Source organism: Microtus pennsylvanicus, chromosome 15 (assembly GCF_037038515.1).
Source record: "Microtus pennsylvanicus isolate mMicPen1 chromosome 15, mMicPen1.hap1, whole genome shotgun sequence".
NCBI lineage: Eukaryota > Metazoa > Chordata > Mammalia > Rodentia > Cricetidae > Microtus > Microtus pennsylvanicus.
This window is the reverse complement of record NC_134593.1, coordinates 4,167,385-4,194,462: the sequence shown is the minus strand read 5'-3', so window position 1 is coordinate 4,194,462 and position 27,078 is coordinate 4,167,385. Positions and strand designations below refer to the sequence as shown.

The following is a 27,078-nucleotide window of genomic DNA, read 5'->3' as shown; positions in this document are numbered from 1 at the left end:
GCTCTGTCTTTTAGCCACCAGCATAGTCCTGACGAGCTCCTGCTCCAAGCAGCAGCTGCGGGTACTAGCATTGTGCTGGACCGGGGCACAGATAACCCCCAAGCGGAAGTCAGCCACAGCCTACCTCTGCCTCTGGCCAAAGGTGGCACAGAGGCAACATGACAGTCCTGCCCTGGATGTTCCTTTCACCCTGAGTCAAAGGTCCTGTGCCCTTACCTTACCCAGAGCCCCAGGTCTCTCAGAGAAGGGTCCCCACACAAGTGCACCAATATCCTCTGGTTCACAGTTAACACAGCTATTCAACCCCCAGCTGCGGCTCCCCAGTTCCCTGCCGCAGGGAGTCTTTTTCCTCCCTAGTCTCCACTCTGAGGACAAAGAGGAGCAGTAGAATCCTCTAGGGCTTCCGGATGCCCAGGGGCACACCTAGGAAGCGTCCTGTGAGCATGTGTGCCAGGGTTGGGCAGAATCAGAGAACACTTCCTGCCCTTCAGGGCACACCCCAGGACTCTGGAGCCTGAAGGGACCCTGAAAGCCTCCTCTCACCACCACACAGATGGGAAACTGAGGCCCATAGGGACAGGACTTCCTGACACATAAGCAGAGCCAAAGCCAAGCTTCGTGGGCTCTGAGCTCCCCTTCGTGGTCTGTTGGAGTCCTCAGCTGGCAGGGGTCAGGCCAGGAAAGGTGTCTTTGTGCAATCTGTCCCCACAGACAGCGCCCCAGGCAGGAGGCAGAGAGGAAAGGAAGGAGGTTAAAGCTGAGGGGAGGGTGGGCCAGAGGGAGGCTCAGAGCTGCAGAGCCACGCAATGTTCACGCTTCTCTAGGCTGGGGAACCCTCCACTCAGCCATCCAACCTTCCTCAGTCACCTTGTGTCCAGACTGAGAGGAGAGGCCCCTCCTCCCTGCCTGCCCTCCCTCTGCCTACCTGCCCTCCCCGCCTACCTGCCTGCCAGGGGAGTGCTTGTCTTCAGAGAGGGACAGCAACCCTCCACAACTAGAAACAGGTAAGCACTAAGTTAGCAGGAAAGGAAGCAGGTCTCCTCCCCAGGGGCTCAGAGCCACCCCAAATCCCCAGCACAGAACAGGGACAAGACTACAAAGCCTCAACCTGGATTCAGAGAAGCAAGGCATGCAGGAGGGGCTGGGTGTCCCCACCCATCTCTGCTGTTCTGTCTGGCTCTACTCCCCATTGCAGGTCCCACCAGGTCTCCCCACCCCTGACCAGTTCCCTCAGCAGTAGGAGAACCAGTGAGACCCAAATGGGCTTTCTACTCTACCAGGCCGAGTTCCCTAGGGAGAGCTGGGGCAACAGCTTCTTGATGTTAGGACAGCCTGCCTGCCCGCCTGCCCAGTGGGCCTGGGAGTCAGGATTTCTAGACTGTAAGTACTGAGACCACACTGGCGTGTCAGTAAATTCATTATCCCATTACACAGGCTTGAATTATTCAGTGCGCAGGAGGCCGCCTCAGCAACGCAGCAAGCACAGCTGATGCGGGCGTTAGTGGGATGGATGGAGCCGGTGCCTGGCATGCTGGTGCCACCCTGATGGGTCTGGGACTAGAGAGCACTAGAGATCTGAGCCGTGGTCCTGGGTGTTCCCAGAGGCTGGGAAGTCTACCGAGAGGTCCTCCCCGCTGAGGGCTCCACTTAGCATCTCTCTGGGGCCCTACCTGTTTGGCCCTTCCCCAGCTGTGGGACCTCCGGTCAGTGGTTGACCTCCGAGTCTTCACTGTGGTAACTGTGCCCAGTAACTACCATCCTTTCTATCAACTTTAAAGTTACAACTGCTTTTTCATAATTACAAAAATGAAAGGTATCTGTTGACACAAGAGTGTCACAAATGTGACTGTTGTCCAAAGAATAAACGTAGAAGTCTGCGGGGACCCTCAGGACACTGTTTGGGAATGAGTCCGGTTCCATCCCTTCCTCCCTCCTGATCATCTGCTATGGCTGGGGTTCCAGCAGCTCTCTTGTCCAAAGAGAAGTCATACGATGAGGAAGGAGTTTCCTGCAGGCTAGTATGACTCTCAGACACTAAATCCTGAAACCAGAGCACATGGGTTCAAATCTCTACCACTCAGAAGCTGCGCCGTGTGGGGCGAGTTGCTTTAGTCCTCGATGAGATGGGGATGAAATGGCTGGCACCTGGCGCACTATTGCTGTGAGGATTAAAAGAGCCCACAGGAAATCCTAAGGAGTGACCCGGACTCAGAAAGGCTGCTATTATCCCGTTTACACTCCGGGCAGGATTCCCTGTACGGCTCTGGAATTCCACACCAGGTGCCTGCTCTCGGCAGCAAAAACCAGGGATGCTGCAAGTTCCAGTTAGGGCAAAAGCTTTCTCTACAAGGAAGATGGAAAAATAAAGGGTCTAGCTGGGCATGGCGACTACTCTATCAAGCACGGGCGCACTCTTCAGCCAATCAGATACTGTTCCAGCAAACACGGACGACCAGCCTGGTGTCGATCCCGGAGAAAGGCAATATGACTCCTACTACCTTGGTGGTGGTTGTGGAAGAGTCTCACCGAGACAGGAAGGCTGTGGTAGGAGCTAGGTTTTAGTAAGAACAATCTTAAGATGGGACAAGTGGTCCAGGTGGTGGTGGTGCACTGGGGAGGCAGAGGCCGGCGGATCTCAGTGAGTTCGAGGCCAGCCTGTTCTACAAAGCGAGTTCCAGGATAGCCAGGACTGTTACACAGAGAAACTCTGTCTTGGGGAAGAGGAATAGAAGAGGTGATAGGACTTCCAGGCTGAGCCTCTGGACACTCCAAGCTCTGTTGAGAGAATCGTTGTTTGTTGTAAAGTCAAAAGTGAGGTTGGCCACAAGGTGGCGCTGTGGCTTGTCATCAACAGACCCTGAGAAGCACACAGTCCTGTATGAATGAATCCCTTTATTGGAGGGTGGAGGCAGGAGGGGGCCGGCCTCCTTATAACCATTCCAGGAGATTGTGGATTGTGGCAGGCAGAATTTTGCTCCCAACGCCTCTATCATCAACGTTACTCTTTTGGTAACGACCTGGCAAAGGAGACCTTGCAGATGAAGTTCCTAGCCAGCTTACCTGAAAACAGTGAGAACGTGAAGTCTCCACGTGAGCTCCTGGATGCCAAGAACGAAGGCAGAGAGACCAGAAGCACCAGAGGATTCCAGACGTCATGTCTGGCCTCTGAGATGTGGGACTCTCAAAAGAATGAAGTGCACTGTGCTGACAACTTCTACCCCTCACCCCCCACACACACAGACACACAACCTAGAGAGAAAGCAGTTGCCCAGTCCTGGCCTGGCAGAGCTGCCTTCCCTCACTGATGCACAACTGTGCACTAGTATTTTTAAAATAAAAAAAAAATGTGTGGACATTCAAGATAGAGCAATAGAAAACTAAGACAGAACAATCCTGTACAATAAAAGAACTTCTGGAGGCATGACAATCCCTGACTTCTAACTCTACTACAGAGCTACAGTACTGAAAACAGCCTGGTATTGGCATAAGAACAGACAGGAGGACCAATGGAACCAAATAGAAGACCCAGATATCAATCCACACATCTTTGAGCACCTGATTTTTTACAAAGAAGCTACCAAAAAAAGTCAAATGGAAAAAAGAAAGCACATTTAACAAGTGGTGCTGGCATAACTGGATATCAACATGTAGAAGAATGAAAATAGACCCATATCTATCACCATGCACAAAACTCATCTCCAAATAGATCAAAGACCTCAACATAAAGCCAGCCACACTGAACCTTATAGAAGAGAAAGTGGGAAGTACACTTGAACACATTGGTGCAGGAGACCACTTCCTAAATAGAACCCCAGCAGCACAGACACTGAGAAAAACAATAAATGGGACTTCCTGAAACTGAAAACCTTCTGTAAAGCAAAGGACACGGTCAAAAGAACTCAAGAAACTGGACACCAAAAGAACACATAATCCAATTTAAAAAAAAAAATGGAGTACAGACCTAAACAGAGAACTCTCAACAGAGGAATCTAAAATGGCTGAAAGACACTTAAGGAAATGTTCAACATGCTTAGTCATCAGAGAAATGCAAAACAAAACAACTCTGAGATTCCATCTTACACCTGTAAGAATGGCCAAGATCAAAAATACTGATGAGCCAGGCGGTGGTGGCACATGCCTTTAATCCCAGCACTCCGGAGGCAGAGGCAGGCGGATCTCTGGGAGTTCGAGGCCAGCCTGGTCTACAAGAGCTAGTTCTGGGACAGGCACCAAAGCTACAGAGAAACCCTGTCTCGAAAAAAAAAAATACTGATGACAACTTATGCTGGAGAGGTTGTGGGGAAAAGGGAACACTTCTGCATTGCTGGTGGGAATGCAAGCTGGTACAACCCCTTTGGATGTCAATGTGGCCATTTCTCAGAAAATTAGGAAACAACCTTCCTCAAGACCAAATAATACCACTTTGGGGTATATATCCAAAGGATGCTCAATCATGCCACAAAGACAGGTGCTCAACTATGTTCAGAGCAGCATTGTTTGTTATAGCCAGAACCTGGAAACAACCTAAATGCCCCTCGATCAAAGAATGGATAAGGAAAATGTGGTACATTTACACAATGGAGTACTACACAGCAGAAAAAATAAGGACATCTTGAATTTTGCAGGAAAATGGATGGAGCTAGAAAACATTATTTTGAGTGAGGTAACCCAGACACAGAAAGACAATTATCACATGTACTCACTCATAGGTGCTTTTTAAACATAAAGCAAAGAGAGCCAGCCTACAAACCACAATCCCAGAGAACTTAGACAACAATGAGGACAGTAAGAGAGACTTACATAGATCTAATCTACATGGGAAGTAGAAAGTAAAAAAAGACAAGATCTCCTGAGTAAATTGGGAGCATGGGGATCTTGGGGGAGGATTGGATGGGGGAGAGGAGAGGCAGGGAGGGGAGCAGAGAAAAATGTAGAGCTCAGTAAATATCATAGAAAAAAAGAAATAAAAGAAAAGAAAAAACCAAAAGAGAGAAAGAAACCAGCATGGCATTGGCCCCTGTAATTCTGGCAATTGGGAGGCTAAGGTAGGAAGACTAGACATTAAGACTAACCTGGGATATATAGGGAGAGGCCATCTTGAAAGGGGGTTAGAAAGATGGTTTAGCCGGGCAGTGGTGGTGGCACACGCCTTTAATCCTAGCACTCTGGCAGAGGCAGGCGGATCTCTGTGAGTTCAAAGCTAGCCTGGTCTACAGAGTGAGTTCCAGGACAGGCTCCAAAGCTACAGAGAAACCCTGTCTCGAAAAAAAAAAAAAAAAAAAAAAACAAAGACAAACAAGAAAGAGAGAAAGAAAGATGGTTTATTTGGCTCATAATTTCAGTTTTGGCTTCATAGTCATCCAGCCAGTTACTGTGTGGATATGGAGGCCCAGTACCTCATGGTGGCAGGGGGAGTTGCCACAAGGCTCTTGGTTTCATGAAGAATGGGAAGCAGTTATAGAGGAAAGATGGTGTCTCAATATTCCCTTCACGGTCACCCCCTGCAATGACCCTGCTTCCTCTAACTAGGCTGCTCCACTCCCAATACCCCACACAGCAGCCACCAAACCTCTAAGATCCAAAACAGAACGATCCTGCTTCATCCAACTGAGCTTCCGACCTCACCCAGAGCGAGATCAGCAGAGCATCATCCACCTGAGCTTCCGACCTCACCCAGAGTGAGATCAGCAGAGCATGCCACACTTGAACCCTCGTTCGTCTAACCCTAGAGCCATGTTGTTGCTTCCTCGTCTGGCCTCTCAAATGAGGAAACTGGGGCGTTTTGACCGTTGCCAGCAAGCACAGAAGTTACCCAATCTATGGGTCCCGTACCCGGCACCCTGCCCCAGCCAGTTTGAAGGACCCAGAAACCCCGGCTTTGTGGTCTCTTTGCCTCAACCCATTCACTTGAGTTGCCTTTAGGGTCCTCAAAGTCTCAGCCTGGCCTCCCAAAACCTCAGTTAAGAGGTGCTGCCTTCCCTGAGTTTAGCAGAGGTGACCCAGACGTGATGGGGTCAGACTGCAAGTTTCTCTCTATGAGAGACAGGGACTAGAAAGCACCGGAAGTCTATCCAAAGGTGTCTTGAAAGCCCAGGAGAAGCTAACCAAATATGGAATAGACCCCACAGGGCCCAAAGGGAAGAAGAGGGTTCCTGCAGAGCCACACAGGGATGGGCAGATGGTCGCAGAGGCCCACTCCACCCTGAGGGATCCACTTCACGTCCTCACATCGCCGCTCGGTTCCAGGAATGAATAGGAGCCGGTGAACCGGATCAGACGCGGTTGCGGGCTCACCGACTGTTTAAAACACCAAGCCCAGAGGTTTGCAAGCATCAAACCAAGACCCAGACACCCTGGCCACACCCGGCTCTCTTTCTGGGCGGCTGTAGTGTCCTCTGGCAGAAGGCCCCAGGGAACCGTCCCCTGACCGGCCTCACCTGCCTGGCTCCTGGAGACATGCAAGTTTCCAGCGCTTCAGCTCAATTTAATCTTCAGTCTTCTTGTGCTCAGGCCTGCCTAGTCCCAGGGCTGGGGGTAGGGCTCTGAAGAGAGATCAAGCTTGTGGTGTTAGCAGGGCTGGAAGAAAGAGAAGGCGGGAGGCATCAGGCCAAAACTCAGAGGTCTCTCCCAGCCCTGTGTCTATGAACAGCTGTGACCCAGTTTGGCTAAGAATGTCCATTTATCTGCATGGACCCAGTTCTATACCCACTGACAAGTTCACCGACAAGGCCCGGCAGCAGATCTGGAGGTGATACTCGTTCCCTTCCTTGTGAGTGAAGGCACTGACACTGCAATGGAAGAGACAAGAAATGAGGGGCAAAGGGGGAGGGAGGTGGAAAAATTAAATTTTGCGTGATCAGCAAGGTTTCAAACAATCGCTCGCCAACTGAAGTGGGTGCCACGTGTATAAGTCATTCTGTTTTATAGACCATTAGGGTCTCCAGAGAGAATCTGCATAGAGACCAGTGCTTTCTGTTGAAATTAAAATGTCAGAGAAAAAGAAATAGAACAAAACAGGGACTCTGCAATTAATTACCAGGCCATAAAAATTCAATAATCAGGAGGCAGAGCGTCCGCAGGCCCAGAGGTATCAGAGCCAACGCAACAAGAATGGAAGGCATTAATCTTTTCAAATTAGTTTTTTAATTTGACGGAGATATATGGTGACATGGCTCCCTCCTCGCCTGCATCCCTCCCCCCACCGCTCCTGCCTGAAGCCAGGTTGGGGGAAGAAGGCTATGGTGTGCACTGGAAACCTGTGGGCCATGAGGATCCCCAGTGGGAGAGAGGCACCCTGTGCCGTACCCGGGCTGGGGGCACCGTGACAGTACTGCACTGTGTACGTCCCAGAGAAGTAATGAAGGTGGGAATTTAGGAGAGAAGGCAGCTGGACAATGAGGTGGCCACTTCAGGGCTTCCCTTTCCTCCTCTGGAAAATGGAAACGATGCCGTAACTGCTCAAGGGATGCCGGGTGTACAGCGTCTGGTACCCAGTAGGTGCTCAGTAAAGGCTTCCGTTGTCCCTGTTTTTACAACTGCCCACTGAGTGGGACTACCTCATCATTCCGAAAGCGTATAGTGTCTGCTGTGTGCTCTATGCTAAGGAACTTCCCCTTCCACGGTCCTTACCTGGAGAACATGGCTCAAACTTAGAGATATTTTCAGGATCAAACGGGATGTTCAGAGAAATGAGGACAAAGAGTTTGTCCTAGGGGCGGGTTTCGGGAGCAGCTGGGAAAGCTCACCACGCGCCTAAAGAAAGCTCTGTACCAGGGACAGACGACGATAGGTCAAGAAGCCAATCTACCCTAATTGAAAATGGAGGCAATGCTCCCTGGCCCGGAACCCCTGCCCTTACCTCCTGCGGCCCAGGATTCCAGCCACTCAGCTCTAGGTGACCTGACTGGGGCCCCTCGCCCATCCTGCACCAGTTTGCCTGCCTTCGGAGGGTCTCCGAGCCTGGCCAGTGTTGTTAAGAAACGGGCTTCCATGGCAAGCGCCTCAGGGACCCTGCAGATTGCAGCAAGTCTTTTAAAGATAGCGCTGATAGCCTATAAAGCTTGTGCCTGTGCTTTTGCTCACAACCCCGTCCAGCGCTGTGTCAGGTGAGGACCAGTCATGATTTCACGGGGTAGAAAAGGAGCTAGTAACACTAGGGCCTGTCCGGTTGTCTCCAAGCCCAAACCACAGGGGCCTTTCCTTCCACCAGAGCTCAGCATACAGTAGGTATGCAACAAATGCCTAGGGAGTACTGGCCTGGTAGAATAGCTCTGCAAGGGGAACTCAGACGCCTCCTGCCAAGATGGCCTCTGCGACCAGTGGCTACCACTGTTGAACACCTACTGTGTGTGAGAAATCTGACGCCTTTCATGGTTAAGACTGTAACCCCTGCTTTACAAAAAGGAAACTGAGACTCAGAAAGACGGATAGGCACAAAATTCTACACCCAGCATCCCAGTCTTAGAACCCACTAACTCCCTCCCACCCCCAGGTCTCCAAACCAGGTCCTTGGTTCCCTCAACTTGGGTACCTCTCCAGGAAGGGTCCCTCAAGTCTCTCTGAACTTCTCCATTGGACACACGGTCGTTTTAACCACCCCAGGGACTCCCCATGCTCATATATTTCTTGGGAGCCTCAGCAACTATGGCAGCCAGGAGGGGGCGATTACACAGCAGACCCCGTTAAGAACCCCAGGCTCAGAGCTTGCTCTCTGGCCAGACGCAGTTCTGCATGAGGCCACCGGGTGGCGCGCAGTTCTCCCAGCCCGACCTTGCAATACGGCGAGGTGTCACCAGATGGTGCCCGAAGGCTGCGGCTCTTCCGGCAGGCCTGGACAAGGTGGAGCCCAGGCTCGATACAGTCCCATCCCCGCTACTCCAGCACACGTGATCACCTCACCGCCGCCTGCTACCGCACCATGGCCCAGTCACTGCCTCGGCTATCTGTTCCCACGGTGCTGGCCCTGGGCTCGGCCGCCCTGGGCGCCGCCTTCGCCACTGGTCTGTTGCTGGGTGAGCTGCGGCAGTCCCGGGAATGGGAGGGCGCGGAGTAGAGCCCTAGAACCCTGTTAAAACCCCAGGCCCTGATCTGGCACCCTTTCCCGGGCAGGGAGACGGTGGCCTTCGTGGGGATCCAGACAACAGCGCCTGTTGCCCCCCGAGGACAGTCCCCTGTGGCAGTATCTGCTGAGCCGCTCCATGCGGGAGCACCCGGCGCTGCGGAGCCTGCGACTGGTCAGTAGGAATGGGGGACCAGAGCAGGCGCCTCATTTCCTAGCGTGGTGGATCTCACGTGGCTGTGTGACCTTGGGTTGGGCAGAGGCCCACACTGGGCTTCCGGGTTCCCTGAGACCTGTCCCCTCTTGGCCACACCTGCCACCGCGCCCCTGCAGGATTCAAAATCTGTGCGGGGGCGGGTGATTGGCAAGAACGGTACCACCCTCTCCCCACACACAGCTGACCCTGAAGCAGCCGCAGGGGGATTCCATGATGACCTGCGAGCAGGCCCAGCTTCTGGCCAACCTGGCGCGGCTCATCAAGGCCAAGAAAGCTCTGGACCTGGGTAGGGACGCACAGCCATGGTCGCTGGGAACCCGGCTCACAGGTCCCGCCCCGCACCCTGGACTGAGCCTGTGAGTGTACCGGTCCACAGGTACTTTCACGGGCTACTCCGCCCTGGCGCTAGCCCTAGCGCTTCCCGAGGCTGGCCGCGTGGTGACCTGCGAGGTGGACACGGAGCCCCCGGAGCTGGGGCGGCCCCTGTGGAAGCAGGTGAGAGTCCCACACTTGCGGCTGCGCGTGCTCGGGGATTCGGGGGCGTGCCGGTCTGACCGGCCTCCTTCCGCAGGCCGAAGCGGAGCACAAGATCGACCTTCGGCTGCAGCCCGCCCTGCAGACTTTAGGTAAGCACCGGCGCCGGGGGGGGGGGGGGGGGCATCTGCACTGTCCAACCTGGGGGACCAAGCTTGGAGACCCTGAACCTTGGGCAGGGGCTTCCTGCCACCGGAACCGCAGCTCAGCTGCACCTGCTCTGTCCCTCAAGATGAGCTCCTGGCGGCGGGAGAGGCCGGAACCTTCGATGTAGCGGTGGTGGACGCGGACAAGGAGAACTGCACCGCCTACTACGAACGCTGCCTGCAGCTGCTACGCCCTGGAGGAGTGCTCGCTGTGCTCAGAGTAAGGACTAGCTGAAGCTAGACGGCTCCCTCTCAGGGCTCTGTTCCCGCTGCTATCGGCTCCTCCCAACACCGTAGGCACCGCCCCCCGCCCCCCCCCCACTCCCGATGGCCCGCCCCTCCCTCCACAGGTCCTGTGTTACGGAGAGGTGCTGCGTCCTAAACCCAAGGACAAGGCTGCTGAGTGCGTGCGGAACCTGAATGAGCGCATCCTGCGAGACGCCAGGGTCTACATCAGCCTCCTGCCCCTGGGTGACGGGCTCTCCTTGGTCTTCAAGATCTAAGGAGAACCCCAGCCAGTGACCCTAGTTTTAAACCTGACAATAAAAGGACTAGGACACACCATTTTCTGATTCTGAGCATCCCTATCTTGTTTATTAGGTGGTGGTCCCTACAGGAAGTCAGCTTTTCCAGCAAAGCAGTCTCCCTAGCACCAAGGCTTGTGGCCCTATCTGATAGAATAATTTTTTTTGTTTTGTTTTGTTTTTCGAGACAGGGTTTCTCTGCAGCTTTGGTGCCTGTCCTGGAACTAGCTCTTCAACTCCCAGAGATCCGCCTGCCTCTGCCTCCCGAGTGCTGGGATTAAAGGCGTGCGCCACCACTGCCAGGCCTGATAGAATAATCTTAATAAAAAGTGTGCCAGCTGCATGTATTGAGTAGAGTCACAACAGGTTATGAGGGCTAGACATCAGAGATGTCTCCTGTCTCCCACCCACAGGGTCCTGGAAACATCACACCTGGGGCCTGACAAGATAGATCCCTGCAAGAGAGCAGCCTGGTTCTGGGTACTTTTGTAGCAAAGACAGATCCGCTGGCAGTCTACGCATGGTTTCACAGGGCTGTGGCCTCTCCAACCTCTCCTGTGTGCAATTCAAGTCCTCGTCAGTGACCATCAACTGAGAACCACCTCTCTTGGACCTGAGGACCTAAGGTTGGCTCAAATTTCTGCTTCCCCCACTCAAGGTCCGAGGGAGGTGTAAAGCAGACAGGACAGCAGGCCTCATTCAAGGCACCTCAAGAACTTGAGGCTTGCCAGGCAGTGGTGGTGCACACCTTTAATCCCAGCATTCGGGAGGCAGAGGCAGGCGGGTTTCTGTGAGTTAGAGGCCAGCCTGGTCTACAAGAGCTAGTTCCAGGACAGGAACCAAAAAGCTACGGAGAAACCCTGTCTTGAAAATCCAAAAAAAAGAAGAACTTGAGGCTTTTCCAACATTGTCCTTTGGGGGGTGGGCAGTGAAGGAGCTAACTTTGACTGACCTGGGCCTTTGCTCCTCACAACTGCCCAGCTTGAGGGTAAAGTTCTTTACACGCACACTGCCTCAAGAACTCAGGCAAAAAGGGCACTTCCTGGGACAATACAGGTTTGCCACCTACGGATTAAGACCCTGGTGACACACACCTAGAGGCTGCTCCGAGTGCAGCTGCAGGAGCCCACAGCCCTGCCATGGACGTGTTCTCCAGGGAACCAGCTGTGCCCACCCCTCCCTCCCTCCCGAGAGTACATATTCAAGTGCACACAGGAGACCTGGTCCAGTCTACTTTTCTACACTGGTGCCCACATGTGTACACACACTAGCCCACACCACCACCAGGTGAACCCCCAAATACAGTATGAAACGCACTTGTTAGCTAAGGGCGCTAGGCCACCCAAGGGCTGCAGGCCAGTGACCTGTTTGGCTTATGTTGGTGAGCACTGCTTTCATCTAAGTCTGGGTACCTTTCATAGTTCCTTCTTACCAAGCAATGGATCCAGATCAAATTTCAGCCTGTTACCTTCCAGAGATAGGTGCTTGGGGACAGAACCTTTCGAGAATCAGTTTTTTTATTCATATGGCCACCCCCACCACCCCTGTCCCTCAGGCCCTATTTGGCAAGGCAAAGTTCTATCTTCTAGTCCTTACCCTAGAAGTTCTCCATATGCACCATTTCTACGGGGAAGCCCCAAGTACTCCAAAGCTTCAAATGAACTCTAGGCTCTTAATCAAGCAGTGTGACACTGACTCCTCTCTCTCATCTGTGATTCTCCCTCTCAACCTCTGATGGACCTCCTCCCCAGGGAAGCTTGTGCTTTCAAACCAGAATCATTGGGTCCTACAGATCACCCAGACAATGGCTAAACGGGTTGTCTGCTTTTCAGTGTTTATCTGGAAAGAGTGCTGACCTCCTGCCGGTGCCCTCTTCCTCCTCTCCTCTGGCTCAGGTTCCTCTTCCCCCAGGGTCTGTAGTTGGGGTTCAGGGGATGTCATGCCTGTTTAACCACTCAGCACCACTGCTGCATCATGCATGAGTTAACAGTGATTCTCTGCAATTGTGCACAAACTTAGAAACTGAAGAATGCTAAAGTATGGATCCTCTCATTTTATTGGAGTCTCAAAGACCTCGTGGAATTCTGCTAAGGACACAGGAATTTGGTCGCACAGACTTAGGTAAAGAGCAAACTGCTCACCAGAAGAAAGTATTAACCAAGGTTAGACCCTGGCTGGCCAATCTGTAACTGCACATACGTGGAGTCATTAGTTATGTACACTTGTTTATTCATAATTTGTCATGTTTGGGGATTATCAAATTCTAATGATGGCTGAATATAACAAAAGAAAATCTTTTACCTCATCTTAAAACATCCACTGATCCATCTCATTCAGTACAATAGTCAATGTTAAAGGAACATAAAACAAACATGCACACCATGGCACGGTTTTCATAAACGTCTATTTCATCACTGGTGGGAGCACATTTAACAGTTAAATACAGTTAAATAAGGTACGGTGACTGCACGACGGCAGCACTGGTAACCAGTTAACCATCCAACTAAAACCAGCCAACAGCAAACTGTCTAAATATTTAAAATACAGCTCTTGTTTAATCATCCTTTGATTTGATGACCTTCTGGGGGGAAGGGGAGGAGCCTGCTGGTCACATGGAAATATGTTAAGGCCAAATCTTCTGATATCCGTTCCCAGAGGTTTCTTTCAACTGGATTAAGCCTCCAGTTCCAAGGCAAGCCCAAGTTTATGGCCTCCAGCATTAAAGCTCTTCCCATCTACCAGAGCAGACAGTGTAAGCTTCACACCTGCAAACAAAGCAAACCACCATGATGGCCCTGACAACCACTCAACCCCTACTACTGCCTAAGCCCACAACTACCATACTAATCCCAATGGGCATTGGATGAACCGTGACTACTAGGTTAGTAATAAGTTCAAAACGTTCTTGTAACCGAATCCTCAAGAGACCTCTGGGGCGAGTGGGAAGCACACACTAGGTAGGTAGATAGCGCTGATGTAAGAAGGGTACCAGGTATGCCGGCAGGAACTGGTCAGGTGTAGGAAGTAGGGTCCCCACTACAAATGTTGGGCTGCTTTGCGACCTTACTGGTCAACTGCTCTAAGCGCTCCAGAGCTCTCCACCTCAGATCCACTGAGTGACAATTTGCCTGCGTATGACCCCGAAGCTGCTCTGAAATCCCCTGTGCCTCAGAGACAGACCAGCCAAAGCACCAAGTAAACTCTGGTCCAAGACACCACTTAGACAGCGGTGAGAAAACTACAGGGCGTTAGATGGTTAGGGGTGGGGCTCTCTAGAATGAGGAAGGCAGCTGTGCTTGTTCAGGCCGCCTCCTCACTATCCAGAGCAAGGGGGAGGGAGTCAGAAGCTGCAACTTTCCAGGAGGGGAGTATCATCCCACTACAGGCTTGAAACGTTTACAAAACAATAAACTACAAAAAATTAATTTTAGGCAGGGGTGATGGCACATGCCTTTAATCCCAGCACATGGAAGGCAGAGGCAGGCATATCTGAGTTCGAGGCCAGCCTGGTCTACAGAGATGAGTTCCAGGACAACCAAAGATATACAGAGAAACCCTGTCTAGAAAAATGAAAGAAGGAAGGACGGACGGACGAGGGAGGGAAGGAGGGAGGAAGGGATTGATTAATTTTGATAGAAGAGGTCCTGGGTTCAATTCCCAGCACCCATATGGTGGCTCACAACTGTCTGTATCTGGATCCAATGCCCTTTTCTAGTGTGGACATTCAAGCAGGCAGAACACCCAGACACTTCAAACAAATGAATCTTCTTTAAAAGGAGAGGGAGACTGTAAAAACAATGCTACTTTATTAACCACACTTACCAGGCCTCAGAGTCTGAGTGTAACCCACTCCAATTAAGCTGGAGTTGTTGACCTTTGCCTGGAAAGAGAGAAAGACATTTCTGAAGGGAGCAAAGCTCTTGGGTATTGCCCATCATGAACTATAGAGCCCAGGGCTTTAACTCAATGGGATACTAAAATTTAGTATCATGAATTAAGCAAACACCAAGTGCAACTTAAACATTAAGTCAAAGTCAAATTGTCATTAGGGTCCAACAACACATTTTATACCCCTTGGGATGTATACAGAGACCCCTATTATCCACACAATATAAAGACCACTCAAAAAGTCACCCTTGTTGAGTCTTCTCTATGCACAAAAGCTAAAATGTGGCTGATGACGCCTACCAGACCCACTAGAGGTGAAAGCCATCTTTGGAATGTACATGAGGAATTTATAAGCTTGTGGCTTTCCACACATCACCACTCCCAGGGTTCTTTCTCAGATCCCCACAGCTTAATTCCTTCTTCACGCTCTTAACTCTCAGCTGCTGGATTTGGGCTATAACTAGTTGGGGCCTCATGAGGCTCCAATGGGGAAGTTTACCAATTCCTTATATGCCCTGACAATTTAGGATTTAGGTCACAGACTTCGAGGGTTGACAGGAATGCTGAAGAGCATATATGTTAAGCAGCAGCTCCAAGCACAAGTCTCCACTACCCCAGCTAGATGCTCACACATGTCCAGTCCATCCACACTGCATCCTAATGTTGTTACCTAGCAATGTGACGGTACTATACAGGACACATGCAGCCTGGAGGCCACAGCACAGATACACCTGCAATTTACTGCCAACTCCAGAGCCTAGACAGACAACTGGGCTCTTCAGTATCCTGAGAGCTAACATCCTGCTGCGAGCACATGGCTCTGGGATGATTCAGTGACTCTTCTTGTGATGTATAAACATCGAAACGCAATCACGATAATGCCTATGCTTCTAGGCGCTGCTCCACTGGGCCATCAACAGCTCTACTTGATGGGAAACGCTGCCATGATTCCACAATGACTGGCAGCAGTCACTCAATAACACCTAGGCCCCAAGCCACCTTTTCCCATGGACACTATTAGCTGAAAGGGGTCTCTACACGGGCATCCAGTCTGCTATGGTGCCACAAGCACACATCTGAAGACCAGCAATGTGAGAGAGAACGGTGTGCGGAGCAGAGTGCTTTCCTGGTGCAGTCAGATACAGCAGGAGTCATAAATGTGTCACTGACTTATCAAAGAGAGAAGCATTCTGGGTATTTTTCACTTTACACCGTGATATGTTTTATGTTTTATCATAAAGCAAAGATGGGACTAAAACATACCTGCTTAAGGTATTGAAACACAAGTTCTTGAGGATCAAGAGTACTTCATGTAATAGCAGTAACTCTCCTGGACTGTTTAACTTCCTGTCATCCCTAGTACATACAGTACAGACAGTCCCTGACACACAGTAACACCCGCTGATCTGCCAGGAATGGAAGTCAATCCCCTACCCTCACAGCACACGCTCTTCTACCCAAGCCACTATGTTTGACTAAAGACACAAACAGAAGAAAGAGCCAAGAATCAGACAAGAGTGGCCAACCACCTTGCTCTGGCCTTAGAAGAGGGGGAGTAGTAGGTCCTGGAGGTGCAGGTTTTTAGGCCAACAGTCCCAAGAAGATGTTCCTCCCCATCCCCACCACCAGCAACAGTAATATTAAATCCTTTCTCTTGCCAAACTCTAGTCTCTTTCTTCAGTGACCTTTCAGACCAAATCTGATTTCATAAACCACAAAAATATGAAATCAATAATACTATTATTATTCCCCAACACAAGTACAAAGAACCCAGGACTCCAAACATGGGTTACCTGGAGCTTAGCCAGGCTTGGGGGCTCAGGGATATCAGCAATCCTAATCCAGCAGCTCTCAAACTCAAGTGTGAGGGTCTTGGTTACTGTTCTGCTGCTGTGATAAGACACTATGACCAAGGTGACTTATAAAAAGAGAGCATTTAATTCGGGGCTCCTGGTTTCAGAGAGTCCATGACCATCACGGTGGAAAGCTGGGCAGCAGGCAGGTAGGCACAAGCAGAAAAAGTTAAAGGGGAATGGCTGGGCTTTTGAAGCCTCAAAACCTGCCAAGTGACACACACACTTCAACAAGGTTACACCTGCTAATCTGTCCCACCAAGCATTCAAATCTATTACCATATGGAGGCCATTCTCATCCAAATCACCAGTGAGCTAGCTTGAAAAATCAAACTCTATCCCAATTTTCACAAGAAAAGCAGCATTCCAATTCTAACCTCAGTACATGTGTCAACATGGCCTGTGTGACTCCCGGGCAAGCTTTCCACACCATCCAATATACCCAGAGTAATTCCCACAACCAAAACCCCATTCTGAGGTGAAGAAGTACTCACAGAAATGGAAGCAGTAGGATCCAACTGGTATTTAGCTGCAATGCCAAATCGAGTGCAGTTGGTACCTGACGTCCAAGCAAGATTTACCGAGGTATCGAAATCCTCGCACACTTTCTGATAAATTGATCCTCCAAATTCTGTCCCATTATTGCTATAAGATATTTTGAATTAGAATCTAGAATAGACAATGTAACCGTTTCTAAGGCACAGGGTAACACTGTAGCACCGCATTTTATATAAACGACCACTAGCACTGAGCAGGTGGCCTAGTCACCACTAGGATGCTTGCCTGGCGTGCAAGAGCTGGTCTTTCAAGTTCTACTGAAAGCTTCAAAGTCCTTTCTGGTTTGGTTGAGACAGATGAGTCTTACTCTGTAGCCCAGGCAAGATTCACAGCAATCCTTCTGCCCCAGTCTCATGTTTTTAATGATTTATTTTATTTTATGTATACTGGTGTTCTACCTGATATACGTCTGCATAGCGGTGTCCGATCCCCTAGAACTGGAGTAACGAACAGTTGTGAGCTGCCATGTGGCTCTTTTAACTGCTGTGGCATCACTCCAGCCCAGCCTCATGTTTGGTTTGGTTTGGTTTTTTGAAACAGGGTTTCTCTGTAGCTTTGGAGCCTGTCCTGGAACTCACTCTGTAGACCAGGCTGGCCTCTGCCTCGAGTGTTGGGATTAAAGGCATGTGCCACTACCACCCGGCCAGCCTCATGTTTTTAAAGACACGGTCTCTCTGTGTATTCCTGGCTGTCCTGAAACTCATTATGTAGAGCAGGCTGGCTTCAAACTCACAGAGATCCTTCTGCCTCTATTTCCTAAATGCTAGGGTTGAGGTGTGCATCACCTACACACATAGCAGAGGGGTTAGGACCAAGGACAGAATATTGCCTACCATGGATGAAGCCCTGGATTCAACTCCCAGCAGTACCACGCACATACACATGCACACACACAAATGTTCACCAAAACAAAGTTTATATATCAAGGTAGGAAATTTCAGGCTAGGCAGAGCTGAGATTACACTGTGTAAAAATATGTCACTGTGACTGATTTAATAAAAAGCTAAACAGCCAACAGCAAGGCAGGAGGTTTAGGCGGGAATTCTGGGCAGGGAGAACTCTGGAAGAAAGGAAGGCGGGGTCAGGTCACCAGCCAGATGCAGAAGGAACAAACACAGAAGAAGTAGAACCACATGGCAACTTGTAGGTTAGTTAATAGAAATGGGTTAAGTTATAAGAGCTAGTTAGAAACAAGCCTAAGCTAAGACCAAGCTTTCAAAATTAATAAGAAGTCTCCATGCACTATTTGATAGTAGCTGATGGGACTAGGACCAGACACAGACAGACAGGTGTCTTACTGGGTCTTAAGGCCCTTGCCACCAAGCCTGAGGACTTGATTTCAATTCCTGGGACATTCAGTTTTCCACAGTTAACCTCCATTTTTATGTCATAAAAATGGAATTATGGATTACGGAAAATGGTTTTCTTTTGTACTTCTGTTACGTACCAATATACTGTTTTATGGGGAAAACAGTTAAGTCCTTTTCTATGTAATCTAACTTGAGTAGGTAAAAAAACACCATTTTTTTTTCCTTTTTTCTTTATTGAGAAAGGTGCTCACTATGTAGTTCTGGCCAGCCTAGAACTCACTATGTACACTAAGATGGCTCAATCTCAGGAAGATACAGCCGCTTCTCCCTCCCAAATTAAAAATGTAAGGCACCACATGATCGTACATGCTAAAATAATCCTATCAAACCAGGACCCCACCCATCCTAGCTCATCATGTCAGAGACAGCAGCACTGGTAGCAGTCTGTCAAAGTCTAACCTCCCACTCCCAACCCCCTAAAGCTATAAAGCACCTCAAGCCTCGGTGACATTAGCATGCACTCTCAGTGTCTACACTACATGCTTCTGAGGAGCTCCTAAAACTACCCCATGTCAGACACCCTTTAAATTAAAAACAGATCAAAAGAAATGACATCCCACAGCATCCTGAGAGCCTATAAAGGAATACTTACACATTAGTATGTAACTGGAAGTCCCCAGTCCTGTAGCCCACTGCAAAGTTACTCCTTGTCAGCTTTGACTTGGCACTGTCAAAGGTCATCTGGTACCCTGCAAGCCAGCCCTCATAACCAAAGACAGCTGAGCCATGGATCGCAGGTCCAGCAAAATCAAAGTCAACATCACAGCCAAGGTTTATACACTCCCTCTTATAAGCAGACTTGATTTTACCACTTTTCTTCCTGAAAAAAGGAAAGACTAGTTTCAAAATGATGCTAGTGACAGAGATTTATATACCTAACTCTACAAGGGGGGCATGAAAGATTTAAATAAACTTCAGTATGAAAAATTCAGGATTAAAAACAATGAAATAATCTGGGCAGTGGTGGCGCACGCCTTTAATCCCAGCACTCGGGAGGCAGAGGCAGGTGGATCTCCGGGAGTTTGAGGCCAGCCTTGTCTACAAGAGCTAGTTCCGGGACAGGCACCAAAGCTACAGAGAAACCCTGTCTTGAAAAAACCAAATAAAATAAAATAAAAACGAAATAAATTAAACCCACAGGGTGACAGGGAGAAGAGTTTTGTAAAACTACCAGTCACAAACGCTAAGAAACAATTAGCACTGCCACAGTGAAAAGGCTATTTCTGAAGCAAGCCAACAGTGTCGAGCAGTGTTCACAAGCCCAAGTGAATGACTGAAGTGAAGCTGCTTCTCTCCTGAGCAGACAAGAATGCTTCAAGTTCAAAGCACTTCATAAAAATATAAACACTTACCCTGTGTTCGGTGAAAAGGTAGTATCAAATGTCAGCTTCAAACCTTGACAGATCTATTTTAGGAGAAAAAGAGCTTATGAGAATTTATGTTCAGCTTGATTTCCTTTTTGAAATACAAAAATACACAAAAGCAAGTGTGTGAACCACTACCTGGTCTTCAATCGCGATCTCTGTCCCCAGAGTGTTATCGGTGTTCCATTTCTCCGTGAAAGTCAGACCATACTCACACCATTTGTATTTGGTCTCCAAGGTCCCACTAACTTTACCAGTGTCCGTGTTAGATGAACCAGATGTTGAAAATTCCTAACAAGACAATAAACAACCTCATGAACCCTCCTTCTCCTAAGCCTGGAAGAAACCACTGCCTAATTTATAGAACACTATTCTATCTTTATCTTATGCTACTTCCAAAGCAAACCCAACAGTGAACAATTACCTCCGACCGACTGATGCCACTACAATGCCACCTAACGTTTCTAACTAGTCAATAAAGATCACACATACAGGGCTGCTGAGATGCTCACTAGATAGAAAGGCTTACTGTCAAGCCTGATGACTTAACTTCCATCTCTAAAGCCTACATGGCAGGAAGAGAGGACAGAGTTCTTCAAGTTGCCCTCTAACCTCCGCCCACATGACACATGTATGCCTGCACATACACATGATCCTCACACAAAATGTGAAAAATTGTAAGTAAAATTTAAATTCAACAATCCAAATAGTCTATTTTTCTTTTTTCCTTTTTAAAGATTTTTAATTTGCATATAAGTGAATATGAAGTATAGATGCCATGAAGGCCAAAGGAATCTGATTTCCCTGAAACTGAAGTTACAGGTGGTTGTGAGCCACCATGTAGGTGCTTGGAAATGAACTTAGGGTCCTCTGCAAGCACACCACCCCCTCTTAACTGCTAAGCTAATCTCTCCAGTACCTCTGTTTTTTGGAAATGAGTCTTCACTAGGTTTCATGCCTTTCCAAACAACTTTCAAACCATATTTTTACTGTTTTTTGTTGTGGTTTGTTTCACTATGTGGCCCTGGATATCCTGGAACTCGCTTTTAGACCAAGCTGGCCTGATCTACCTGCCTCTGCTTCCCTAGTGCTAGGATTAAACGTGTACACCACCACACCTCACCCAACTCACCACATTTCCATGGGGCCGGATAGATGGCTAAGTAGTTAGGAGCACCTGTTGCTCTTACAGAGGACCGGGGTTTGATTCCCAGCACGCACAGGCAGCTAAGTCTAACTCAAGTCCAGAGTATCTACCGCCTCTGTGGGTACTGCACACACTTGGTGCAGATACACACGCAGTCAAAAAGACAACCATACACATAAAATAAAGTCTTTTTAAAGTGGAGTAGGGGAGCGTCTTGATTTTTATCACACATATAAACTACGTATGTAGTAAGCAAAAACAAACAAACAAAAAAGAAACAGGAATTAATCTAAAGTACCATAAAAAGCTTAGCCTCGGACTGGGAAAATGGCCAGTAAGTAAACACACTTCTTGCAGAAGACCCAAATTCAGTCCCCAGCATCCACATGACAACTCACAACCACCTGTATCTCCAAACACTCATACATGTAAAATTTAAAAAAAAAGAAAACGCTTTTCATTAAAAATGAATAATCTTTTAAAAAGTTTTAATCATGGATTTGTATAGAACAACCTGCCAATCCCTTGTTGCATACGAAGTGAAAGGGAAACACAGAAGGAGGCTGTATCTCAGGATTTTCTAGATGACCTAAGGATCTGTCTTTACCAGGCATCACACTTGAGTGAAGGGCCCAAAGGAAAATGTAACCTTTCAGCAGTCTGTTAGAGTTCTGACTTCCCTTTCCTCTGTCAGTGTTGCTATATCCTAGTCACTGGAAGGCTGTTTTGATTTTTTTAATTATTATTTTGAAATATTTATTTAGCTTTATTTTATGTGCATTTGATATGAAGGCATCAGATTCCTTGGAAGTGGAGTAACATACAGACAGTTGTGAGCTGTCATGTGGGTGCTGGGAATTGGACCTGGGTTCTCTGAGAGAGGAGCCAGTTCTCTTAACCACTGGGCCATCTCTTCGGCCCCCTAAATTTTGTTTTAAGTTTATCAGAAATTGTGTTACCTGTAGAGTTAAGAAATATTAGAAACTGCCAGGTGGTGGTGCACACCTTTAATGCCAGCCCTGGGGAGCCAGAGGCAGGTGGATCTCTGTGAGTTTGAGAGGCCAGCCTGGTCTACAGAGCAAAGCTACAGAAAAACCCTGTCTCGAAAAACCAAAACCAACTAAACTAAACTAAACTGCACCGGGTAATATTAGGAAAGAACATTTGCTATAAAGTCAGGAGTCCTAGTCTGGGATGAGGTGTCACTGGCTAACTGAGAAGCACCAAGGAAAACCCTTAATTAACTGTGGAGGTCTGTCTTCTCAACCGTAACAGCACAGCCTGCTGTGGGATGAGCCAACAGAGCTGACAAAAGGGAACGCTCTGTAGCTTTGCATGCACATCAAACAGGGTAACATTAAATACATGTGAAGCACGTTCTTCCAGCAAACAACTGAAATGAAAAATGTATATGGGCAGCAGTTGTTCTCAGTTTTTAATCCCTCATGACAATGGTTAATGACCCAAGCTCCACCTACTACCATCTATCAGTCCTGCGACCAAGGACCATTCTAATGTATGCCAATGAATGCTCAGGAAACTAAGTCAACATCAACCTGTGGGCACAACAGGGTCAGATGAAACCAACAATAAAGCAACTCACTCCATCACTGTGAACTTATCTTTACATTTTGGGTAGACTGAACATCTCTGCAGTTCAATAAAGAAAATGGCCTTAATAGAATTTAATTGAGTAGGTTTGTATATTACAGCACCAATACTATCCAATTTTATTCAGAAAGTATAAACAAAACATACCCTCACCAGGCGGTGGTGGCACACTCCTTCAATCCCAGCACTCAGGAGGCAGAGGCAGGCGGATCTCTGTGAGTTCGAGACCAGCCTGGTCTACAAGAGCTAGTTCCAGGACAGGCTCCAAAACCACAGAGAAATCCTGTCTCGAAAAACCAAAAAAAAAAAAAAAGAGCTAGTTCCAGGACAGGCTCCAAAGCTACAGAGAAACCCTGTTTTGAAAAAGCAAAACAAAACAAAAAAACATACCCTCTTAGATTCAATTCCTAGATATCCTTCAAAATCTTAGACTTACTTTTATAACTTTCCCTAACCGTGTTTGACAATAAGCTTTTCCTTTCCAACAAGAATTTTTGGCTTATAAATCTACTGCTTAATACAATTCTCCAGTTATTCTCAGCTTAAAGTTTGTCTACCAACTAGAAAGGGGTGTTTGTCTTGCAGCACTGTCCCTCAAGCACTGCGTTACACCCCCACCTGAAAGTAAGCACTTTAAAGACAAGAATGGTGTTTATTTTACGCTAAAGTAACATGCACTAACATTTAAAAACCCGGTAGGCTGAAAATAAAGATTAATAATAGAGATGCAAGGCCCTGGGTTCAATCTCCAGCAACAGTAGAAAATATTAACTATCAGCTAATAAATATTCTATAACCTCTTATCCCAGCTAAGTCAGTCACTTAGCCATCACTAAACATTTAGACTTCTGGCCGGGCGGTGGTGGCACACGCCTTTAATCCCAGCACTCGGGAGGCAGAGGCAGGTGGATCTCTGGGAGTTCGAGGCCAGCCTGGTCTACAAGAGCTAGTGCCAGGACAGGCTCCAAAGCTACAGAGAAACCCTGTCTTGGAAAAACTAAAAAAAAAAAAAAAAAAACATTTAGACTTCTTTGCAAACCAAGGAAAGCACACGACAGGACAAATGTAAGAACCCATAAATGCAACAGCTCTGAGCTTTAAGAAGCCCCACCAGGAACAACTTTAATAGACAGCAGTTATATGCAGAACAGTATGCACTATCAACAGTGCCCCATAATCATAGTTTAACATATACACAACACATCCTTCTCCAAATTTCAAAACAAAAACCTTTCGAGAAAAAAAAAAGCACACAATACTTTTACTTTATCCCTTTCTTAAGAGCTGGGAGGGATTAACATGCTAAGTGATATTAAAGTTAGGATGGACATATGTAGACATCTCTATGGATGGATGACTGGTAGAATATAGCCATTATATTAAATGATCAGTTTTTATATTAAAAGCCAGTTACTATTAAGCCTAGAACTATGAGGGTATTAGGAGAGAAGGTTACAAGCCTCTGGCCTTCAAGTTTGTAATATACCCAAATAACCAACTTCTACCTAAATTTCCCAACTTCTTTGTACAATCATATAGTAACACATATGTAGACAGGATATAAGAAAACATGAAAATCAGAAATCATATCCAAAGCCAATAAATCAGATTACATGTAAATCACTCAAAAAAAAAATTAACCTCTGCGTCCTTAAGGCAAAATAGCTGCAGACATTTACAGGACTAGAAATCAAAAGGCTCATGGGAACTCCCAAGTCACTTACCACACCGCTGCATGACTTTGTTTTCACATCCAGCTTTACCAACCCAAAGCCTTCAAAAAACAGAGAGCAAAGGTTTGACTCTTCTGCAGGTGTGCACCCGTCATTCACATTACATTCCAAACAATCCCAGCACCCAGGGACAAAAGCAAGCTCTGCCACACAGCACAGATAGGAACACTTAAAAAGCCATCAGTTCTGCTGCAAGGGTGGTGCAGCTGCCCAGCAGGCTGGTAGGTAACTGGCTCCACCCCCTGACACACCCTTTTCAAGCATTTTTAAATGTTAGATAAGAAAGTCACTTCCTCAGGATTTTTTAGAGCTGCCCTTAAGGACGTTAATCCCAAAGGAGTGGGAGAAGATCACTCAAACTCACTCTAAAAAGCCCACAACCCCTTAAGGCTTCAGTCCTCCCAGGAGTCACAAACACAAAATGAAAACACTAAGTCGGGGCTGAGCTGTCACTGAAGAGAATAAAAGTACAAGCCTTTAATCCTAGCACTTGGGGGCAGAGGCCGGTGGATCTCTCGGTGAGTTCAAGGCCAGCCTGGTCTACAGAGTGAGTCCCAAGCCAGCCAGGGCTACACAGAGAAACCCTGTCTCAAAAAACACAGAACAAAAAAGTACAAGCTTTTCCCCTTAAAAGGTTAGAATTCGTAAACTTCGACCTGAAGAAACCTGGTGCAGCATAGCAGTCTATAACACAAAAAGCATCAACCCATCAGGATATCCAGTCTGGAAAAACAAGCCAATTTCCTGAGGGATCCGAGTACACATTTTCTCTTTTCAGCTAAAAACATCCCAAGATGAGGCGTGGCACAAAAAAAAAAAGTGCTAAAATCAAAAGAAAAGTCCTTACCATATCCTTTGTTGAAAGTATCTCTGGCAGCTTTGCCAAGGTCAGCATAGGATGGAGGGATACACATTGCTGGGGAAAAGAAACATTCTACAGTTAATGTGACTGGATTATGATTGGACTATGACTAAGATTTACATGGAAGCAGACTAAGGGGAACTATGTTTTTGACGCCTCTAGAACCACGACAAAATTGACTCTAAATAGCCATCCGTAACAATAGTTTACTCCTAAAAGCTATGTGGTAATATAAACTTGGGGCAGTTCTACCAGACTGTTCTAATAGGGTAGGGAGTAGCCTAATTCCGGAACAATGTATCCAGTCTCACAACACTAGTACGTGTACACACACTTGCCGGAATTCAAGGGGATTGACTGATTTAACTGAGATAAAAACCAAAATTTAAGGATTTTCACCTAGCAAATCCCTTGGTATGTCTTCCAAGAACAAAACCAACATTGAGGCACGGAGGCGGAAATTTAACAACTTGAAACATAGGGGGTAAAATACAACCATCTTATGTTTCAGTAAAGTATCTACGGCAACTAAATATCAAATAGCACTTTGAACACATTAATTTGACTCCCCAGTACTCCGCCAAAGCAGTGAGGCTTAAGGGCACGGAATCTGAGCTCCCGCAGCTCATTCATTCGAAAGAGCACGTCCACGCCCTTAGGAACGCGAGAAATGACCTTGTAGTGCAGCGGTCTCTGCAGGCCAGAGAACTACTTCCTCCTGCAAAGTGACTGATCTAATTCTCCAAAATGGAATTCAACAACTAGTAGTTTCTCTTTTGCTTTCGGATCTGTAAATGACACGTCCAAAAACAGAGGGTGGGTACGGCTAAGAACCAACGCCCAGGGCGCGAGCCCCTATCTGCAACCCAACAGCCCAGCACCGTGTCCGTCAGCAGAGTCCTTGCAGGCTTGTGGATCGCTGAGGGATCGGCTATGGTTTCCCAAAGGGGACACAGCAGCCCCACCGCCGACATGTCTATCGATCTACTTACGCCGTGGGCACGTCGGTACACAACACTCCTCCATAGCGAAGCCTCGGGGAAAAGGAGATCTGTAGAAGGGACAAGAAGTGTGGTCAGGGGACGATCAGAGGGCCCACAGGGGATCTCGGACAGAAGGGCAAGGGGCCCGGGCTGGGGCCGGTGCGGCCATCTTATGGGAGCAGGGCCGTCCCGAGTCCGCTCAGGCGGCCCGCTCGGCCTAGGCCCCGGGCTCGGCATGAGGCGGACGACGTAGTACCTGCGGGTGTCCTGAGGGGCGCTGCCGCCGCCGCTCCGCTCGCAGTTAAGGCCGCTCCGCTATCTGGCGATTGCGCTGCAGCCAACGCGGCTGGAGGGCGAAGTGAAGGAGACACCGTTGCGCCCCGCCGCAAGCTTGGCCTCCCCCAGCCAGGACCCCGCCGCCGCCGCCCGGGCTGTCCGCTGCGCTTGTCCTTGTCGCGCCGCCCGCCGCCCACTCCCACCTGCTCCGGAGGGGCCACGGGGGTTGAGGGCACGACGATCCCCCGGGGTGAGCTGTCTCGGACCGTCCGGCTGGGATCGGGCGAGAAGGAGCTGGCGGGCCACGGGTCAGGCAATGTACGGGGCAGCCCCAGAGGCGAGGGCCGGGAACGGCGGAGGCGGCGCAACGGCACCCGCGCGGCCAGGGTGGGAGAGGACGCGCGCGTCACGACAGGGCGGGGCGCCGCAGCACGTAGGGTCACGTGCGCCCCCTCCACCTCCGGGCTGAGGGTCCTAACAAGGAAGAGTACCTGCAGTCACCGCCCGATCCGGACTTCAGAGCCGGGGAGGTCGAAGTGAGGTCTGCAGCCTCCATGCCCTTCTTACGTGGGTTCAACGCCCACTGCAATGTCATCTTCTGGTGGGGCTGGGCTCCCGAGGAACCAATTTGGGCCGGTCTCGGTGGGCTCTGCTCTGAGAGCCTCACGGTTGCGCTCCTGCAGCCTCCTTCCCACTCAAGCATGGGATGGCTTCACAGACGTGCAGAAGCCATGCTCCCCATCCAGTAGGAGATCCCCTGGTTGAGATGCCTGGAGAGCTAGGGGGAGAACTGTCGGGTTCGGGTTTGCCAGGCATTAGAAGGCTGCTCTCAAATTCTCTGGATGTGCAAGGAGAGTCGGGGAGCAGCCAGTCCTGATTCTTGGGAAGCAGAGAGATTGCTGCCAGTTTGAGGCTAAGCTACTGCATGAGATAAATAGGGGGAAGAAGAAATGT

The 27,078-nt window shown here is 48.8% G+C and overlaps 2 protein-coding genes across 2 annotated transcripts; one reads left to right on the top strand and one right to left on the bottom strand.

The window, feature by feature from the left end:
- The first annotated feature begins 8,855 nt into the window (after positions 1–8,855).
- On the top strand, positions 8,856–10,519 carry Comtd1 (catechol-O-methyltransferase domain containing 1). The gene is made up of 7 exons (XM_075949073.1): positions 8,856–9,011; positions 9,109–9,233; positions 9,456–9,561; positions 9,652–9,770; positions 9,847–9,901; positions 10,042–10,175; positions 10,306–10,519. The coding sequence occupies exons 1-7, from the start codon at positions 8,918–8,920 to the stop codon at positions 10,456–10,458; spliced, it is 786 nt and encodes a 261-aa protein (XP_075805188.1). The 5' UTR covers positions 8,856–8,917; the 3' UTR covers positions 10,459–10,519.
- A 2,172-nt stretch (positions 10,520–12,691) lies between these two features.
- Positions 12,692–26,257, bottom strand: Vdac2 (voltage dependent anion channel 2). Its single transcript, XM_075950275.1, has 10 exons — positions 26,105–26,257; positions 25,858–25,916; positions 24,851–24,919; positions 23,995–24,044; positions 19,651–19,803; positions 19,501–19,553; positions 18,741–18,968; positions 16,715–16,865; positions 14,302–14,359; positions 12,692–13,244 (listed from the first exon to the last, which is right to left on the bottom strand). Exons 2-10 carry the CDS (start codon positions 25,889–25,891, stop codon positions 13,153–13,155), a joined length of 888 nt encoding a protein of 295 aa, XP_075806390.1. The 5' UTR covers positions 25,892–25,916; positions 26,105–26,257; the 3' UTR covers positions 12,692–13,152.
- Between the last annotated feature and the right edge of the window lie 821 nt (positions 26,258–27,078).

Coding starts and splice junctions, on each gene's coding strand:
- Comtd1 (XM_075949073.1), top strand. CDS start 8,918: ATGGCCCAGTCACTGCCTCGGCTATCTGTTCCCACGGTGCTGGCCCTG. Junction 9,562..9,651: donor CAAGAAAGCTCTGGACCTGG/GTAGGGACGCAC, acceptor ACCGGTCCACAG/GTACTTTCACGGGCTACTCC. Junction 10,176..10,305: donor GAGTGCTCGCTGTGCTCAGA/GTAAGGACTAGC, acceptor CTCCCTCCACAG/GTCCTGTGTTACGGAGAGGT.
- Vdac2 (XM_075950275.1), bottom strand. CDS start 25,891: ATGGAGGAGTGTTGTGTACCGACGTGCCCACGGC. Junction 19,804..23,994: donor CAAAGTCATGCAGCGGTGTG/GTAAGTGACTTG, acceptor TTGTCTTGTTAG/GAATTTTCAACATCTGGTTC. Junction 16,866..18,740: donor TTCCAGTTACATACTAATGT/GTAAGTATTCCT, acceptor AATATCTTATAG/CAATAATGGGACAGAATTTG.